The 19,915-nt window shown below is 31.9% G+C and overlaps 5 protein-coding genes across 9 annotated transcripts; 3 read left to right on the top strand and 2 right to left on the bottom strand.

Moving 5' to 3' along the window:
- The first annotated feature begins 1,644 nt into the window (after positions 1-1,644).
- Positions 1,645-4,960, top strand: LOC111674860 (aryl hydrocarbon receptor nuclear translocator homolog). Its single transcript, XM_023435534.2, has one exon. It carries the CDS (start codon positions 2,501-2,503, stop codon positions 4,457-4,459), a length of 1,959 nt encoding a protein of 652 aa, XP_023291302.2. The 5' UTR covers positions 1,645-2,500; the 3' UTR covers positions 4,460-4,960.
- Positions 4,961-6,383: 1,423 nt separating this feature from the next.
- Positions 6,384-7,991, bottom strand: LOC111674844 (abasic site processing protein HMCES). Its single transcript, XM_023435515.2, has 3 exons — positions 7,830-7,991; positions 7,062-7,776; positions 6,384-7,006 (listed from the first exon to the last, which is right to left on the bottom strand). The coding sequence occupies exons 1-3, from the start codon at positions 7,847-7,849 to the stop codon at positions 6,551-6,553; spliced, it is 1,191 nt and encodes a 396-aa protein (XP_023291283.2). The 5' UTR covers positions 7,850-7,991; the 3' UTR covers positions 6,384-6,550.
- A 122-nt stretch (positions 7,992-8,113) lies between these two features.
- On the top strand, positions 8,114-8,408 carry LOC111674845 (splicing factor 3B subunit 5). The gene has a single exon (XM_023435516.2). The coding sequence runs from the start codon at positions 8,114-8,116 to the stop codon at positions 8,369-8,371; it is 258 nt and encodes an 85-aa protein (XP_023291284.2). The 3' UTR covers positions 8,372-8,408.
- Positions 8,409-9,295: 887 nt separating this feature from the next.
- Positions 9,296-15,937, top strand: LOC111674858 (E3 ubiquitin-protein ligase Kcmf1). Of its 5 annotated transcripts, XM_023435532.2 has the most exons (7): positions 9,297-9,479; positions 12,666-13,053; positions 13,124-13,548; positions 13,692-13,952; positions 14,045-14,311; positions 14,387-14,607; positions 14,676-15,937. In XM_023435532.2, the coding sequence occupies exons 2-7, from the start codon at positions 13,038-13,040 to the stop codon at positions 15,307-15,309; spliced, it is 1,824 nt and encodes a 607-aa protein (XP_023291300.2). In that variant the 5' UTR covers positions 9,297-9,479; positions 12,666-13,037; the 3' UTR covers positions 15,310-15,937. The 5 variants fall into 5 exon arrangements, with proteins under 5 accessions (XP_046804525.1, XP_023291300.2, XP_046804528.1 ...); XM_046948569.1 differs by having other exon boundaries at positions 9,296-9,479; positions 14,045-14,607; XM_046948572.1 differs by lacking the exon at positions 9,297-9,479 and adding an exon at positions 9,750-9,767 and having other exon boundaries at positions 14,045-14,607.
- On the bottom strand, positions 15,592-19,061 carry LOC111674851. The gene is made up of 4 exons (XM_023435523.2): positions 18,849-19,061; positions 18,561-18,779; positions 17,127-18,291; positions 15,592-17,071 (listed from the first exon to the last, which is right to left on the bottom strand). Exons 1-4 carry the CDS (start codon positions 18,963-18,965, stop codon positions 16,977-16,979), a joined length of 1,596 nt encoding a protein of 531 aa, XP_023291291.2. The 5' UTR covers positions 18,966-19,061; the 3' UTR covers positions 15,592-16,976.
- Between the last annotated feature and the right edge of the window lie 854 nt (positions 19,062-19,915).

The following is a 19,915-nucleotide window of genomic DNA, read 5'->3' as shown; positions in this document are numbered from 1 at the left end:
TGTGAGTTGGGTGAATGTTGTTAACTTTTTTCTTCGAAATTATCAGCTATCGAGCTACTAATTCTTTGCAGTTGAGTCTATAGTCTAGATCAGCAGTGAATCCAGCTTAAGTGTTAAGGGCGAATTCCCCCTACCAACGCCACTTCCCCTGGTCTAGATTATATTCTTATCTTTCTACTCTGGGCTATAGACCAGAGTACAGTTTAATCTATAGTCTGTACTATAGACTAGACTATATGAAAGACTATAATATTTGCTATAGGCTAGACCATAGTCTTATCAATAGTACAGTTAGTAGTGCAGGCTAGTCTATACAGACTACAGTCTAAAGTCAAGAATAATCTTTTCAAAAGTCATCAATTCATAGAACGCATTTTCTAAATTTAAATTCCAAGATTGATTGATAATTGAATCAATTCCAAAAGAATATGAAATTTTTTAATTATGTTTGTATTCAAAATGGAGAGAAATATTAAACTTCATAAGAAAAAATTTGTTAAATTTAAACAATTAACAAGAAAACATGTTTCCCCATTTGTGTAATTGCTTTCAACATAATACAACTATGGATTTCCCCATGGTTTTCCATATTGTCAAAGAAATTTAATTAAATTAATTTGAACAACAAAATTATTTATTTTTTAATAAAAATATAATAATAAACGTTAACTTATAATAATAATAATTACACATACAGAATATACAATACAATTATTGTTACATCGTTTATCGTACATCTATACTATATTTGAATAAAAACGGAAAAATAACATACAACCAGGAATGAAATTATAGTAATTGATAGATTAAAATTAATGTTTGTGTAAATGTTTATATTAATTTAACCAATTCGAGATACTAAACCTCATTTCATATTTAGGCAAAATTTTCTTTAGTTTTTTTTAATGTTAAAAAAAATACAATAATTTGCTTTTGCCTTTGTAGTTAAAATTGTTTTGATTTTGATTTTAATTTTCTAATTGTAGTGTATATTTTAGCGTCTACCTGTATTTGTGCAAAAAAAAATCAATTTAAAAATTTTGTTTAAAAATTGTTTAATTTTTTTGTTTAATTTAAAATCAACATTTTTTTTTTAATTTATAACTGATAGAAAGCGTGTAAGAAAAGAAAACAAAAATAAAATTAGTTTTAGCTATAAAACAAATGTAAAACATGTCTATTTATTACCAAAAAAAAAACAGTTAACAATAAGCAGAATTTCAAAATCTTTCGAAATCGAGTCAAACTTTAAAGGAATGTTATTCCGATCAACAGTAGAATTTCAAAATCTTGCGAAATCGACAAACTTTAAACGAATGTTATTCCGATCAACAGTAGATTTTTTAGAATTCTTTAATATTTAATTTTCTTTAATTGGAAACACTGAAAAATTAATTTATTAAATTAAATTTAACAGAACAAAACTAAAAATAGTTTGGAATAATTATTAAATTCAAACCATTTCTATAAAGTGATTTTTTTTGTCAATTTTTTATTAAAAAGTTTATTTCGCTTTATTTTTTACCTATTTAGCATTAGGGGAAGAATTTAATTTGAAATCATTCTCAATTTAAGCTACCTTTCAAAATATATAATATTTTCTTAAAAAATAACATTGTTCTATTAACTTATTCGGTCGGACTCCAGTTTAAACTTATTCAGCTAATTAACATTTGAATACAACTCTGATAGTGCCGCTTTACACAGCGAAACTTTTATTTTGGAAAACTTTGTTATTATGGCTTTTTAACTTAAAAAATGTCGTCATACCAAGTCTTCATACAACCCCATGTATTTCTTATGGTATGACGACCTTAGGGTTTCTATAAGTCTTCATACACTTACAACGTACAACGGCGATTTGGCCTAGCCGCCGATATTTTTAGTGTCAGCCGCCGTTAATGTTTGTCGACACAGTTCTTTGCACTAGTGTACAGCCAAACATCTTGTAAATTTTTCTCGGAATTGTTGAAATTAATTTCTGTGAAGACGATAAAACTAGTTTTGCTATAAAAATAAGAAATGAATAGTTGAAAAAGTTATAAAACTGTTTGAAAATAACATAAATATGTCACAACTCAAAGAAACAACGAGGAATAAACAAAATTAACAATTTTACCAAGAAAAAAGAAGGGGATATATACTGAAAAAAAAAACAACGTAGACAAAGCACCCTCATAAAATACACTGAAAAGTTGTCTCTACGACGTATAAAACAGAGAGAAAAAGCTGGCGCAGCAGCAGCACCACAGTTGGCAGATACAAAATAACAACGTACGAAAAAGAACGTAAAGCAAATAAAAAGAAAGAAAAGTTATTTGAATTCTACTGTGTCTTTTTGGAAAAGAAGTAAAAAGTCTAAAGAAGTGTATAGTGTGTGTTGTGTTGTTAAAAAGAACGAACGAACGTAGTAAATAAAAGAAGAAAAAACATTTAACGACCTAAAAAAGTTTTTTTGTGTTTAAACAGCAGAGAAACTAGCTCATTACGAATTCTAAACATGGATGATACCAGTATACAGGACAAGGAGCGCTATGCCAGCCGCGAAAACCATTGTGAGATTGAGCGTAGAAGACGTAACAAAATGACAGCTTATATTACTGAATTATCGGATATGGTACCCACTTGCAGTGCTTTGGCCAGGAAACCGGATAAGCTAACCATTTTGCGTATGGCCGTCGCCCATATGAAGGCTCTGCGTGGTACTGGCAACACCAGCAGTGATGGCACCTATAAACCTTCATTTCTAACTGATCAGGAGTTAAAGCATTTGATTTTAGAGGCAGCAGATGGTTTTCTATTTGTAGTGTCGTGTGATTCCGGACGTGTAATCTACGTGTCCGACTCAGTGACACCAGTATTGAATTATACCCAAAGTGATTGGTATGGCACTAGCCTGTATGATCATATACATCCCGATGATCGTGAGAAAATCAGAGAACAGTTGTCTACGCAAGAATCGCAAAACTCTGGACGCATTTTGGATTTAAAGTCGGGCACGGTTAAAAAAGAGGGTCACCAGTCGTCGATGCGCTTAAGTATGGGCGCTCGTCGTGGTTTTATTTGCCGTATGCGTGTGGGTAATGTCAATCCCGAATCAATGGTGGCGGGACATTTAAATCGCTTGAAGCAGCGCAATTCCCTGGGTCCTTCTAGGGATGGCACAAACTTTGCTGTTGTCCACTGTACGGGCTATATAAAAAATTGGCCACCTACTGAAATGTTTCCCGGTGTACACATGGAGAGACCAGATGATGACATGCATGGTTCCCACTGTTGTTTAGTGGCTATAGGACGTTTACAGGTCACCTCTACAGCCTCAACAGATATTTCAAATTCGAACAATCAATCAGAGTTTATCACACGTCATGCCGTCGATGGCAAATTCACCTTTGTCGATCAACGTGTTATGAATATTTTGGGCTATACACCCCCAGAGCTGTTGGGTAAAATATGTTATGATTTCTTCCATCCCGAAGATCAGTCTCATATGAAGGAAAGTTTTGAACAAGTACTCAAACAAAAGGGACAAATGTTCTCTTTAATGTATCGTGCCAGGGCCAAGTCTGGTGAATATATTTGGTTGAGAACTCAGGCTTATGCTTTTCTCAATCCCTATACCGATGAAGTGGAATATATTGTTTGCACAAATAGCTCAAATAAGTCTTCATTACATTCGGGAGGTGCCGGAGGAGCTCACGATAACAACAATCCCGAACAAGCGGAACATGTTTATGTAACACCCGGAGTGGATTATACTTTACAAGCTAGACGTGATGTTACACCATCGGCTGGAGGTCCTGATCCGAATATGTATGCTGCACATAATATGCTGACAGCAGGTGGAGCTCCACCGCCACACTTGGGCCAGCCAAATACACAGCAACCCCCTAATGTACAAAGACCAGCTTCAACACAAAATCCCATACCTTACACTTACGACACTACACACTCACCTTTGGCTTATAACACTGCTCCGGGAGGACCGTCTCCAAATACAGCTCATATGGCTAAAATACCCAAAGCCAATACATCACCCACACCCCAAACAAGCAATTGGCCACTAAGACCACCGCCGCCGCAACAACAGCAGCAACCTGTTACTGAGGGATATCAGTATCAGCAGTCTAGCCCGGCCAGATCTCCCAATGGCCCTACATATACCCAATTAAGTGCAGGTAATACACGTCAAGCGCCCACATATCAAACGGCGCCCACTAATGCGGCTCCTGCGGCCATGTGGGACTGGCAAAATGCCCAACATCCAGCCCATGTCGCTCACCCCCATCCTGCTGTTCATCCTCACTCACATCCCCATGGTGCACATCCGCATGCCCATGTCCCGGGCCAGGGACCACCGCAACAAGAGATCAATGACATGTTGCAAATGTTTGATCAAAGTGCAGCTGGAACATTTGAGGATCTTAATATAAATATGTTTAATACACAATTTGAATAAGATGAAGCCTCTACAACAAATAGTTAAAGTAATGTATTCATAATTGAGAAACGAACAAAATATTTAATTACACAAAAAATGGCAAATATAGAATTTAAGAATTTCATTAAATTTAGATTTAAGTAAAAGCGATAGATGCACACATCGTTTATTCACATTTGAAAACTACATTAATTGGAATTGTAAGATTTGCTTTTAGCTATAAAGAGAAAAAAAACAAAACACAAGTTATAAGTTTCATTTAGAAATTGTTGCTTTTTTACGTCTTCAATGTAAACTTTGTATTCGTAGCTAGATTAAACAAAACAATACACTTATATAATACATACATACTACTTATTATTGTCTACAAAGGCATACATACATTCATAATACATTCACCATTTTACGCTATTTTCTTTTTTAACAAAAATCCAACAATTGTGTAAGTTATTAATCTGTATACATAATTATATCTTAAATATATCGAAGATTTTGCATTTTTTGACAAAATTTCAATAATTGTGTTTCTAGTTTTTATTTCAATTGTATGCAATTCAAATATATTCTTTAAATTTAATTGTCTTTTAAAGAATCGAAAGAATTAACTCACGATCACTAACGTTCTTAAAGATATTTTTAAAGGGGTTTCCAATTCAAATAGTAAAGTCGGGTTAACTGTTTTCTTAGAAAACTTAAAAAAATTTCAAAATTTCATTCGGAACTTTTATATATTCAGCCCTATTCTGCATTTCGTTTACGTTTACGCAATCAGTTACGCAACGACCAAAAAAAGATATTCCAACAAAAAACTGAATCGTAAGAAAAAGAAGAAGCAATTCCATCTCGTTTCAATGCTTTACGAATTGTGTATTTTGCGTTACGATCGTACCTACGTTTTTGTGAGTTATTGTTTATGTGTTGGAGAGTCGAATAGAAATGCAGAATACCAAAGTTGCCAAACGGAGAAAATTTCGATTCGAATTGAAATTCAGAATAGGGGCCATTGTTGTTGCAGCAGCTACACGTGCAAAGTCGCCAATCCATAATCGTAGATCTCCAATTCGTCCGGGTGCGAAAACATAACGAAGCTGTTATATTTCAAATATTGTTAAAAATGACACGATATCTCGAAAATCTGATGTGGTTTAGAAAATCATTTAACAATGTTTTGTCCTTTAATGGAATTTACTAGGATTGTTTCTCATGACTCTAATAAGTAATTAGCTGACTACAACTGCATATTCTACTTTGAAAAACAAGCAATTGGAAACAGTTAAATTGATTAAAAAAATTTGACATAATCGTCACGTACTACAATTAAAAGTTAAATAAAAGACCATAATGATTTCTTGAAATATTTAATTTAAAAACTATAATTAACAACATAAATTGATATTATTTAATATTAACTATTTATTAATATAGAAAAAAATAGTTTGCAAATAGCCCTGATCTTCTTAGTCATTATTCCATAAAACCTATAAAATTTATTAACATATTGCTAGTTTACTTTAAGAGTGTCATAACTCAAAATACATTAAAATAAAAAATGATAACAATTTATTAGAAAAAACTCAAAGTTTATTGAAATTTGAATACGGGAACGACCTACTAAACATACATATTTATAGAATTATGACAGATTTCAAGTAAATGAGCAATATAAATATTGTTTTAATGTAAGAAAGAGCGTTTGTTTGTCGATTGCATTCACATGTATAACAATTGCAATGACCTTAAATTTTTGTTCATGTCTGCAGTTTTCTTTTTTGTTTACTTTTTCGTTTAGCCAAATTTACATATAATTGTGCAATTGTTTTATTTGTTGCATACCATTTTTTAAGTTTTAAAAGCTAACTTTTATAGAAATTGTATGTAACAACGAATAAACCTCGAAACAGAAAATTATCAAAATAAATCACAATAGCAAGAAAACAAAAAATTTCGGTATGGAAACGATTTACTCATAAAATAACAATTACAGTGGCATCAGGGATTTTCTACTGTAACATCTAATAAACAAAAATACAAATTTCATATTTTTGATTTTTGCAATATACTGTACATATGTATGTCTGAAAATATACAGCATCAGAAGCACTGAATTCTTTAATTAACAGTTTTTTCTTCGCTATCATTTTGACAAATTGTCTCATTTGCATCGGCTGTCAGTTCGCCTTGATCTTCGATATTCTGTAGATTTCTCAATGCCCGCTTATAGTCTCTAAATCGTGGCCGTTTAGCAGCTATTGTCATTTCCGATTCACTTTCGCTAGTAGTAGCAGTTCCACAACTTTGATCATTTTGCAGTTCGTCATCGTCTAAATCACTGCCCGATTGTGCTAAAGTAGCTTCTTTGCGTTTGCGTATATTAAGCCAAGCCGACATTATTTTATTCATAGCCGGTTTTTGGCTTTTAACCATTTCGATGGGTTTATTACATTGTTCCGTTTTGTTGCGAGAATTATTGACTATATTTGATACCTGATGCCATTGCAATTGGGTAGCTGGTCTTAAAGTGGCTAAAGCTTGCTCCTCCGAGACATTTTTAAAATCTAGCCAATTCTAAAAAAACATTTCTTTTATAAACTGTACTAGTGTATAAGAAATAATTACTTACATTTACTTGCTCCTCAGTTTCTAATATTGCTGGCATACGATGATGTAGCCAAGACATAATTTTTGATGATTCAAAGGTAATTATCGCATAACTATAGATTTTATCACCGTGTTCATCTTCCCAAATATCAAAAAGACCAGCCATTTTTAAAAGGTTTACATTCTCCGGCTGCCAAGTGTTGCGATCATAAATTTTAATACCATCCTTTTGCGGCATATATAACAGATGAGCTGCCCGTTCGGAAGGTTTTGCAGACTTTGTCGTCTGCCATTCATAGAAGCCTTCGCATAAAATCACACAACGTTGACCACGCTTAAAAGGTCCTCGATATAACTTTGATTCCAACATATGTTCCAAACGACAGTTGTTGGTGGACAAACCATGTTTACGCCAATCACCCTTGTGCCAAAAGGGTATCATGCCCCACATCATAGGTACAACAAGGCGACTGTTTATGTGGTTATTAGAATCTTCTTCGTCATAAAAATGATGAGATGACACTAGTACAGGTGTAATATCGGTGGGTGCCAGATTGTAAGAGGGACAATATTTACGACCGCAATTGAACTCCAAGCGATATTCCGGTTCAAGTTCATCTTGCTGCTGCTCCTCTTTATGGTTTGTTTTTTCACATTTTTCTTTACACGATTTCACTTTTTTATCCTGGCGATATTTGTAACGACAGGCTTTCGTTATTTCACTTGGTTCTAAGGTTCTGTAAATATTCTGTATTAATTTTATGCAGTTTAAATATTTTGTTTTACTTACAAACAAGTCCTACCACACATTTTAAAATTGTCTCCGGTCGAGAAATAAAAAAAACAAATACCTTACTTACCAACCTTTGTGCTAAAATACAAATCTATGTTTAAGTTGGCAATATTGTTTGACAGCCAGCCATTTCTGACATTTTTTATATAGAGTTTGACAGTTTCGGTGCAAAAAAAAACTCTGCTGGCATTACCTGGTAATAGAACGAACAAAAGCAGTAAATAAGCCGACAACAATTTTCTTAGCATACAAATTGAGAATAAAACTGTAATATATTAAAAATGGGTGATCGTTATAATATTCATAGTCAGTTGGAACATTTACAAAGTAAATATATTGGTACTGGTCATGCTGACACCACAAAATATGAGTGGTTAACAAATCAGCATCGAGATTCCTTGGCCAGTTATATGGGGCACTACGATATGCAAAATTATTTTGCTATTGCTTTAAATGAGACAAAAGGTAGAATAAGATTTGACTTAATGGAACGTATGCTGCAACCGTGTGGACCACCTCCAGAAAAACCTGAAGAATAATATATTTGAACTAAAATAAAGAAAATAAAAATATAAATCAAATGTGTTTCATTGGAGATGTCAAAAGCAGTATAAATATAAATCGATAACTTCTATTATGATGCCAGACATTATAATTCTTTGTTTTGTTCCAGCCGTAAATAACATTTTAAAATAAAAACATAATATAAAAGAAATATTTATTGTGCAATAAGCAGGCAAATTTGGTAATGAAAATTATTGGGCTTTATATCTTTTGAAATTAAGTTCCGATTTGTTTCCATTAAGTCCCAATTTTATGTAGACAATTTGCTTCCGAAGTCTCATTTTTTAATAACTCGGATTCAGCGAAAATTGAGACGGCATAATGTCGATTTTAAGCCGCTGCCTAATGTTTCGGTGTCTGCCGCCTCTGTCTTAAATATTTGTACGCGCAGGCAAAAAATAAAACCGAAATTAAGAGGAATTAAATTAAATAATTTTAAAATATATATGTACACCCTGTGGTTTTTGAATTGAAGATATTAAAATTTCAAAGCAAATTGGATATTAAAATTTCAAAGCAAATTGGAAAAAATAATGTTTATTTGAATTTTCTTGGTTTTTACTTAAACTAAACAAAAATAGTTAACAAATTATATAATAGTTAATAGATTTTCATAAAAGCATCTTTATAAATAATCTTGATTATTACTGAATAAATAAATAAAATATCGTTGTTTTTTATCCAACACTGCATAATTTCACACACAAGTTTTATGCTTGCTCTGTGTTGTGGTTATAAACAATATATATGCTTCCAAAATTCCACTTTCAAAACTCTCGGATTCCGTATTCATTTAAAATCGTTGAAAATTGAAAAACTAAACGTAACTGAAAACTTAGCCGGCTTACAGTCGATTTTAAGCCGCCGCCGATATATTTAGTGTCAGTCGTCGACGCCGTTAATATTTGTCGGCGCAGGGCTCTTGGAGAATAAACCACGAAATCGTCTCGAAATATTACACAGAAAACTATATAAATTGTTTTATTTTTACTTCTAAATTTTTGTTAATTAATTTAAAAAGTCAAAATATTATACATAAAAACTATAAAACAATTCTGCTACTCTAACAACATATTGTAAAAAGTACGTGTTAATCTTTTAAATCAAATTTTTTCTCACCGAATATGCAAAAAAGCAATAGAGTGTGAAAAGAAAAAAAATACATAGGAAAATGAAAAATTTTCACTTGTCATGGCAATTTAAATTATAAAAGGAAGAAAAATGTATTGAAAAAAAGAAAATAGTTAATAATTAAAATTAAGTCATTACAAAAAGTTTCTTAAAAAGAAATTAACAACAAATTATAATAAAATAGTTAAAACTAAAGAAAAAAACATATTTTTGTTTATATGTACCAAAAGCCATAACTTGGTAATTGTTAAAAAAGTGCAAAAAAATTTTGGTTATTTAATAATTGTTTTGTTGTAACTGTGTGTGTGTGAGTGGAGCAAACATGAAAAAAGTATAACATTTTTTACCTTCGCGGGACATAACGACGGTGACCCAACCAACCAATTCAAGTTCGTTTATGCACGATTATATTGAGCCCCCTGCATTTTAAGCGCATTGTTCTCTTACGAAAAAATGTAACCATAAATTGTATATTTATTAAAAAATATGTTACAAATAAGTATGCATATCAACTGCGCCTTAATTTCCATGTATAGTTCTTGAAAAATTAAAAAAAAAATTATTAAAATAAATTTATAATGCGAAACAAAAAAAAAAATTAGCAAATAATGCAATTCTTGTTTTTACATTTTTCTAATGTCATCTCTTTTCAACTAATTAGAAAAAACAGTTAAACAAGAGATTTTTTTAAGTAATCTAAAAAAGAGTACAAAAGGGAGATATAAATTGAAAATAAAAAAAATAAGAAAACAATTATTCTGATTATTAACCAGAGCTGTATAACAGAAAAAAAATCACTAAAATATTTTAAATTATCCGCAGAGTGCAATGAAATTTGAATTTTTGTCTTGTCATTTTGTAAATGCAAAACGAAAGTTCTTTCATTATTTTATATGTTTTTGTGTTTTCGGATTACGAACATTTTAGTGTACGACAGTGATGTCTATATATAATATAAAGATTATGTTTTAAATGTAGAATAACAAGTATCAAAGTCTGATAATTTCGATGTAATGATACCCTATAAAGCAACGATCTCTACAAAATTTAGAACGTTCCCACGACAATTGGATCTACGATCCTGAACGATCCATGTCATAGTCGACCAAAGATTATCCATCCTGCGCCAGCTGTATCAATCAATTTTCGCCAAAAAAGAACTATCGAATTGTTCAACAACAGAATTAAGAATAGTATCAGATTGTTTCAAATGAGGGACTTCAAACTACCTTCACTTATTTTTTAGTACTTAAACGTTTTCGTTTAAGCCAAATATAGTAGATATTATTTGAAATAACCAACTTAAGATTCTATTTATTCAATTATCTACATCGCATATTTTGGTTTAGGTTGTTGAGTAAAATAAGTTAGTTTTTATTTGGAGCAAAATCGTTAACAGAATAAGATATAGGTTATATTAGTATTAATAAATATAAGTAAAAAATATTGATATAAATAGACTAGTGACTTGTTTAAATAACTTATAAATGTATAAGTAAAAATCATTTATTAAGATTTTAAAAGGTTAATGCTTCTCAAAGCGTAAATTTAACGGTTTCTATTAACTAATTTTTCAGAAACTGTGGTTATTTTATAATTTGTATTTTTTTTATTATGTCTAAACTGAAATTTTAACATTACTGTTAACGTTTTTTTGTTTCATCGACATGTTAGCATCACTCAGAAAACGTCATCCGAGAGACTGAAAAGAAAATAAAGAAGAAAAATATTCATACAATTTTTTCTTTTCTTTTTGCACAAACATTAAGTTAAAAATATCGTTGTTTTATTGCTCGATATTTTTATTTAAAAAGAAAAGAAATTTTTACAATGAAAATTGCGCTGCATTTTTTGTATTAAACAAATTAAAAGAAAACGGAAAATTTATTTAATTTAGTCAATAACAACAAAGAAATTTTTTTTCACCAATTCTTTTGTGTGTGTGTATTTTTTCTTCAAATTTATGTCTGTCGGTCTGTCTTAATTCTCATGTTCTTCTTATTTTTGTTGTGCAAAAAAGTTTTCGTCGGTATTTCATTATCTACTTTAAAAAAAAAAAACAAAAAAGGTAAAAAACATGTCAAATAACATTAATTGCTTTAAAGAAAAAACTGAAATACTTGCAAAAATTTAATATCTATTGAATTTTTACTTTGTAATATTTAATAATTCTTATTCTTTTATAATTCTTATTAGAATTAGTTGAAAAAAAGTTTATAGGTATATTTGTTTAATAAAATGCAATGAATTTATCTGTGAATCAGTTTTATTTTTATATATATATGTATATATAGAAGATGTATGTATTTATAAATGTAAAATATGTATGTATATTTGTGTCTACCATAGAAATAACTTGTTTATATTTTAGTTGATTACAATTTAAAATAATGATTTCATTGCGCATCTAAATACCTACATATAGAAATTATTAATTATTTGTGAAGTTTATTATTATTGTTGCTAAACTAATTAGTACAACGACACTACAAAAATAATTGTTAATATTTATTACTCTTTGAACGCTGATAAACTCTTTGCTGGTCTATATCTACTAATTGCTTTATTTTAATTCATTTAAGGCAAACATCTCCGTTTGTCTTTGATTTGTATGTTTCAAATCATTTCTAAGGGATATAGCCTTTATAATTTGAGAGAAATTATAAAATTTATAGTATTTTACAATGTATTCTACAAACCACTTAAGTTGACAGTTCATTATGCGTTTATGTTGAAATTTGTAGCACCCAATAAGTATCGTCTCAGAAAATAAAGATGGGAGTAGGCGAGATGATAAAGCCATGGGCTATTAAAAACAAATTGAAACCGGTTTTTCACCTAGGAACCAACGGACTTCATTTGAAATAAGACCATATACAAAGACTTTCAAAAAATGACTTGAAGGTATCACGATAAGATATCCATTTTATATTTCAAATACTAGAATAAAATAAATGGACTTCATTTCACTCGATTTGGGATAATAGCAAAACTTGAGTAAAATTATTTTCCAAACTTATTGTATTAATGAATAAGTTAAAATTTAGTAATTTGTGGTAGAATATAGCTTATATTAAGTATCTTAAAAAAAAGTATTTTCTCAAAAATATAAACGTTTCTTTTTACATTTATTTCCAGCATAATTTGTTGCTAATCAACTTAAAACTTCATTAACAAAAAAAAAAGATACAAACCCAACCTTTCAACCTTAAAAACAAACCTCCCTTAAACTAAACAACAGAAACAGGAAATTGTTAAACTTTTGGTTTTAATTCCAAGTTCCAGAAGTATAACAAAATAGAGCACTAACATAATAAAACAAGCATAAAACCTTTAAATAGCAATTAGGTGCTATAGGCAAAGCCTTTTGATTCAATTTGGAAGATAAGAAGTCTGTCAATAGCATTATAACAAAAATATATAAAAGAAACCAATAAAAGAGGGGAGGCAGGAGGCGGTGGATGTGAAGAAATTACAACGGAAAACTATTAAGGTTTTCGTAACTATATAATGAGTCGTCATGAAGGTAGTGGATTTTCTTTTATATATTTTTTTTTAAATTTCTTAAAAATCTTTCAATTTTCATATAAAAAAAGGTGTCAGCTGCGATTCATGTCTTAAATCGAATTTCAATGGTCGCCGCTATAAATGTTTAATTTGCTATGATTATGATTTATGTGCCGATTGTTATGAGGAGGGTGTCACCTCAACGCGCCACTTGGTGGATCATCCAATGCAATGTATTTTAACGCGTTCGGATATTGAGTTGTTCTTTGGTGGTGAGATGCTCAATTCGGAGCAGCCACAAAGTTTTACCTGTCCGTATTGTAAGAAAATGGGCTTTAGTGATGCCACGCTATTGGAGCATGTAACATCGGAGCATACGGAAACCAGTTTAGAAGTGGTATGTCCGGTATGCGCTGGCCTGCCAGGTGGTGAACCGAATCTAGTCACAGATGATTTTGCCGGTCATCTATCACTGGAACATCGTACTGGACCACGGGAATTGATTTCATTTTTGATATCCTTTTTTGAAAAAACAAAAAAAAATAGTTTATATATTTCTTATATGTATTTTTTATGAATTTTTAAGATTCGTCTTAAACGAATCAATTATTCCCTTTTACTTTATATGTATTGGTTTCTCCTTAACTTCTTTTGCACGACGAACCATCAGCTATAAGACATGGAGGAGGAGTACGTCGCATACCAGGACGTACACTTGGTGGCCCACGGGCTCGTCGTTCAAATATGCACTTTAGCTCTTCAAGTGGTCTCTCAGCATTGTCACCATCTGGACGAGAATCGGTTGATCCGATTGCTGAATTACTCTCACAATTATCGGGTGTCAGACGTGGCGGTCCGCCCACTTCACAGCTGCAACAATTGCAAATGCAAATACAATTGGAACGCCAACAAGTGACGGCAAATATTTAACCAAATTTTAATATTCCTTATGCGATGGACATGGTTTTGATTTTACTAATTTTTTCTTTTTCTACATTATCGTTATGTAGGCTACACGCCAGCAGTTGGAACGTTTACCAAGACGTGCACATCCTTTGGTCTCATCATCGAATTCAAATGCAACCATGGCCGAGGTAATCAGTGGTGCTACTGGATCGGGTTCGGGCAGTGGAGGCAGCGGTCTTATAAGTGGCGGTAGTAATGCCAATGGAGGCGCTGGTGGCAGTGGCTCGTGCCGCACCAACGAATGGTCTGTGTCTGCGCAACATCAGTCGCAACAATCGAGTCTGGCTGCGAATGCTTTGAATACTAGAGAAGTAACGTTGAATTCTAGCAATTTTTTGACTTTCAACGATTTCGGTTTGTCACCACAATTATCCTCCTTTCTACAGCCTGGTGGCAGTGGAATCAGTGGTAGCAATGGTAACAGCATGCTGGGCATGACAATTGGTGGCTCTGGAAGTGGCGCAAATGCTGGCTCTAGCGCCGGTGCAGCAGGAAGCGGTGGCAATGGCGCTGACGGTGCACAATCGCAGTTCTTGCTCACAAAATTTATGCAACCAACATTGAGCGATGCCGAATGGGCTGAAATCGGTCGGGAACGTGCTGATCGGTAAGTACATGTAGTGGCAATACATTGTGTTTTCGAAATTATTTAAATTTTTTTCAATTCCCTTTCAGTTCACAATTCGTACAGGCCTTACTGCTCTCAACTTTATCTTGTTCATCTCTGGATTTTGAGGATGATCATGAGAAGCGTGCCGAATCCCAGGAGACTACCAACAGTGATAATGTAAATAATGAAAAGGCGGCAGCAGCAGCAGCTGCTAATAGCAACAACACAAACACAGCCAATGATAGTGAAAATTTTGTCGATAACGATGTGCGAGAAACGATGATGAATAACAATGCTGCTGATGCCTCGGCACAAACCACAAATACCACAAGCAGTGGACGTCAACAAGTCCATCAACAGCAACAGACTTCGCCTGAAGACTTTGTTGTCGAAGATCTAAAACAACAACAGGCGTATTCAAGCAAAAAGAAAGTGGCTAATAGTGCAGCTGGCATTAAGTCAACTAGCGGCGGTGGAGGAGTCGCAGGCAATCCTGGTGCCGCAACAGATAGAGGTATTGAAAGACGTGGTCGTCCACCACCCGCTTCCGCGGGAGCTGTCGCTGCTACTGGTTCACAGTCGCAACAACAGCAACAACAAGGTCAGCAACCACAAAAATACAAACAAAGTGCTGCCGCTTCTGCAGCTGCAGCAGCAATGTCGGCAGCAAATACAAATCAAATACCCGATACTAGGTAGTGTTATCATCTCCATAGACCCGCCAAATCACTACAACAACATAAAATCAACATGAATTGCAAGAATAAAATCAACAACAGCAGAGAGCATTGCCGCAACAGCCGCAATAACAATATTCACTCTTAGCAAGCAATTAAACAGCTAAGAGGAACAAGAACATAACAGAAAACAGAACAGATTAGCAACAAAAAAACATCTTTAATTTAAAAATACAAAATAAATCAACTAAAGCACATGTAATAATGAATTATGTAGTAGTTATCGTCGTCTCTGTGGCTTTGTAACAAAAAAAGAAAAAAACATCAAGAAAAAAAAACACCGTCTAAAACGAAACTATCAATTTGGCCTGAATTCTCTTAGTTCCATTTGACAAAAATAATGTTTTTTTGATTCATTTTTATTATGTTTCATCCCTTCACGTTAATTGTTTCGCATTGGGAACTGATTTTAATTAGATGCAATTGATGGTTGATGTTTTCTTTAGTTTCGTTTATTTTTTAACATTTGGACGATCTATGTTCATAAAATCTCAACATGTGCGTGCACAGCAGCAGTTGCAACAACAACAACAACATAATATTCGTTTATTAAAATAAATATAATATTATAACTATTTAAAAAATTTATATAATTATAAAAAAAAAAACAAAAAGAAAAGGAAAACTCTTATTGTAATCATAACACTAAAACAAATCGATATTTTTGTTTATTCACCGAATGTATAAAAAGTAAGTATTAAACATATCTTTTCATCTGTTAGTTTACGGGAAATTTTTAACGTTTAAAGTTTCTTTCGTTTAATAATGTGTTTGTAATGTGTATACCTTCATAACTTCATAATTAAAAAAGATTATAGTTTGAAAGTTTCCGCGTTAGTAGAATGGAATTTCAGCTTTCATGTGCTACCAAATTTATTTGGCTCTGACCAATTTTTCCTAAAAAATAAAGGTTTTTCATATAAACCAATAAAACAGAATAAGTGGGCGTGGCATTGGGCGTTTAATAAAATACTTTGTTTTATAGTCGAATTCCATATCTACAGCATGGAAAAAATTTCATCTTTCTATCTACAGTAGTTTATGAGATATATTAATTTGAATAAAATAGTTGTAAGGAATTCACCTACTACCACATTATGTTCGCCTAATACTTTACAAAAAAATTGCAAATTTTATTTTAAATTTTTGCGTTCTCAACATGTTTTTGGAAAATTTGCTATATTTTCGATGTTTGAAGAGCTAGGAAGCTGAAATTTGGTGAAATGTTAGTAAAAGTATTAAGCTATCAAGTGATGAAAATATATTTTGCCACGCCCACTTTTTTCTAAAAATATAATTACTTTGAAAATAAAACCTCAAAATAACATAATCGAATGGCAAAAGGCGTTAATGAAATATTTTGTGGAATAGCTTAATTTTCACTCTTCAATATGATCAAACACACGTCTTAATATCTGTTAACGTTTTAAAGTTATACGATTTACACTGAAAACTTAATTAAGCCTTTTTTTTATTAATAAAGTATTAGTCTGTTAGTTCCCCATTAAACATTTCTTAAAAAATTAAAAACATTAACTTTGAATTCTGTACAATTACATGTTTTAATTTTTTAACTTATAACTTTAATAAGTTATATTTTATTAATATAAATTCTAATAACTAAAATATTCAATATGACATAGCTAAATTCAAATCTTCCATTGACATTACTGCCTGATGCAGGCAGAAAAATGTTTCCACACAATCTTTAATTATTGATTCATCTAAAAGGAAAACATATAATTAAAACAATAGTTATTTAACATTTGCAACACATACCCGGATATTGATTTTCCATAATAATACTGCGAGCCAAACTTTTTGCCAATTTTTTAAACAGGAAACGATTACCAATTAAACCATCACGCATGGGCTTCATAAGATGATGCACCACCCAAGGCGAAATTCGTCTAATACAGCTGCCTATAAGGACTTCATCTAATTCTATGCTGGGACTGCAGGGTGTAAATTCATCATCGCTGTCTTCACCAAACAGTTGGGCAAATTTCCATTTCATTACATCATGCCAACGCAGATCTTCTTCGATAAGACGTGCCAATGATTCACTTAATTTTCGTCTCTGCATAAATAGTTCACAAGGCCAAATGCTTTTACTTAAATCTATAGACTTGAATAAATCTTGACAGTTTTGTGGAGTTATTTCTTTCGGTTCCAGAAGACAGTTATTGTCTTGTTGCTCGGTTGGTTCAGGATTATCTTTAGTATTTATAACACTATCTTTATGGCTTTTGGTTGTTTGATTGATTTTGGCATCTTCAATTTCTTTAAGAATTTTACAAATCTGCGGATCATCGGGCTCTTCATTCGGATCAATGCCAAAAATTTCATCCAATTCAGTTTTTTCCTCGCTAAATAGACGTGCCAATTCTACAGCAACACTATCATTTGAATTCTCATTTTCCACTTCGTGGGATGCTGTTCCCGCTTCAATTAAACATGTGTCTAAAGGTGTTTTCTGTACTGCAGGTGAAATGGGTGAAGTGGGAGCTGTTACAATAGATGATGTAGGACTAAAGAAAACTTCTTCCTGCTTAGGCTTTGCATGCTGTTCACTGCGCTGCCTATTGTGACGCCTATAGTTACGATGATGTTGTTGTTGTTGTCTTTTAGACACTTTGGGTGTCTGATTGTTTAAAGGATATTTCTTAACAATATCCAAATATTTTTCTTTTTGTAAATGTTTTTGAAACATTTCGATTTTCTCATCTAAAGACATTTTATTTCGATCAGGGTCATCAGATGGAAAGGTTGTATTTTGTGTTAAGGGTGCGTCATTAGGTGGACATACATCCCCTAGAAGACCAGCTTCTGTTTGTGTTTCTTTGGAGGTTGTTAATGGTTTAGAGCTAACTTTATTTTGTATGCATTTCTCCAAATGTGTAAATAAACGTTTTTCTTGTGTTGTTCGCCGGACTATTGCAATCTGGAATATTTGAAAAAGATTTCTTTTATAAGAGATGTGAAAGACATTTTTATAATCAAAATATAGCTCCAATAGCGAGTCTTTGTCAATTGTTAGAACAGAATCAATTTGAGAGAACAAATATTTAGTTGGAAACTGTATCGCTACACAATATAGATATTTATTTTAATCCAGCAAGGGATTCTAGGTCGTTTAGTAAGAAGTATGTTCATAGCTATATAAAAGACCACTGGATGTAATGTTTAAAGAATTTTATCTCTTCAACTTACAATTTTCACCATAGCTCTTTGATAAAACTTTGCTATCATACATGCTTTGACGGCTTTATCCTCCAACAGCTCTGCTGTTTTTCTAATTGACTTTTTACACAATTCCTCATCATCATAGTCCTGCCGGCGCAAGGCATTCTTTTTATTATTGTTGCTATTGGAATTTAACAAATTCTCTTGTAATTGCTTTTCCAAATAATTCAAATAGTGCTGGCGAACCTTTAAAAATAAAGATATTTTATGAAAAAAAAAACAACTAAATATTAACTAAAATGTGTATTTACTAACCATTTCTGTTAAGCGGGTAAATTCCGGGTCCTGGTTATTTTCCTGCAATTCTTGTAAAAGCTCATTGTTTTCATCATTATCTTCATCAATGGCCTCTCCAACTGCATCTGTTATCATATTTTTTATTATGTTAAATTGTTGTTAATCAATCTTATTGGAATTTTTTGTTAAAACCAGTGTACACTTAATAAGGTAGCCTCGTCGCTACAACAAATACAACAATACAAAAACAACAGGCGATTTGTTATTGTAGAATAATCCCATCTGTCAAAAAAAGCTGTGTGTGTAGAATGAAAAAGCAACAAATAAACACAATAAAAATATGAGTTTTTAGCAATTATTTAAATTTTTAACTATTAATATTAATATATTATATTAATTAAACGTGGAATGTCTGAAAATCATAACTATATCTATTGGGAAGACCAATTTTCCGAATTAAAGGTGTTTTTTGTGAAAAGTGATTGGTCGTGTTAAAAATAGTTGAAATTGATTTTGAACGTATGCCGGAGCTAAAGATTTTCTTTTTTTATCAAGAGAGAAGGATAACAAAGACATTTAATCACGATTGACCTAGAAAACTCCTTTAAAACCATAATTTTCTTCACTTTTTAAAATTTTTACACCTTTTGCGATTTTTTTTTCTATGTAAACAAACAGGAATTTTGACAGATAAGATTGTAAAAGCTGATGATCAGCTGTGCGGACGAGGCTACCTTATTAAGTGTACACTGGTTAAAACTATTTTTTTTTGTTAATTTGTGGTTCAACAACAATTTATGAAAACAATCTGCTAGGACAATGGCGTTGCCAACTTTTTAATTTAAAAAATCACCAAATACTGATAAAAAGATATAAATGTAACGATTTTAATGGACAAATAAGTGTGCATCACTAAAAACAAGCAAACACACACAGCATACTTTTAGGGTGAAAACTATTTTGTAAATTTTGAATGAATTTTATTTTCTACTCACCACAATTTTTCATTTTAAGCATTATTTTAAAACTTACCACTAAATACTATTTGTTAGTGTAAAATTTTAGAAAAAATAAATAAAATTCAT

Source organism: Lucilia cuprina, chromosome 4 (genome assembly GCF_022045245.1).
Source record: "Lucilia cuprina isolate Lc7/37 chromosome 4, ASM2204524v1, whole genome shotgun sequence".
NCBI lineage: Eukaryota > Metazoa > Arthropoda > Insecta > Diptera > Calliphoridae > Lucilia > Lucilia cuprina.
Note: the sequence above shows the minus strand (reverse complement) of the source record. Positions and strands in the feature narration are given on the sequence as shown.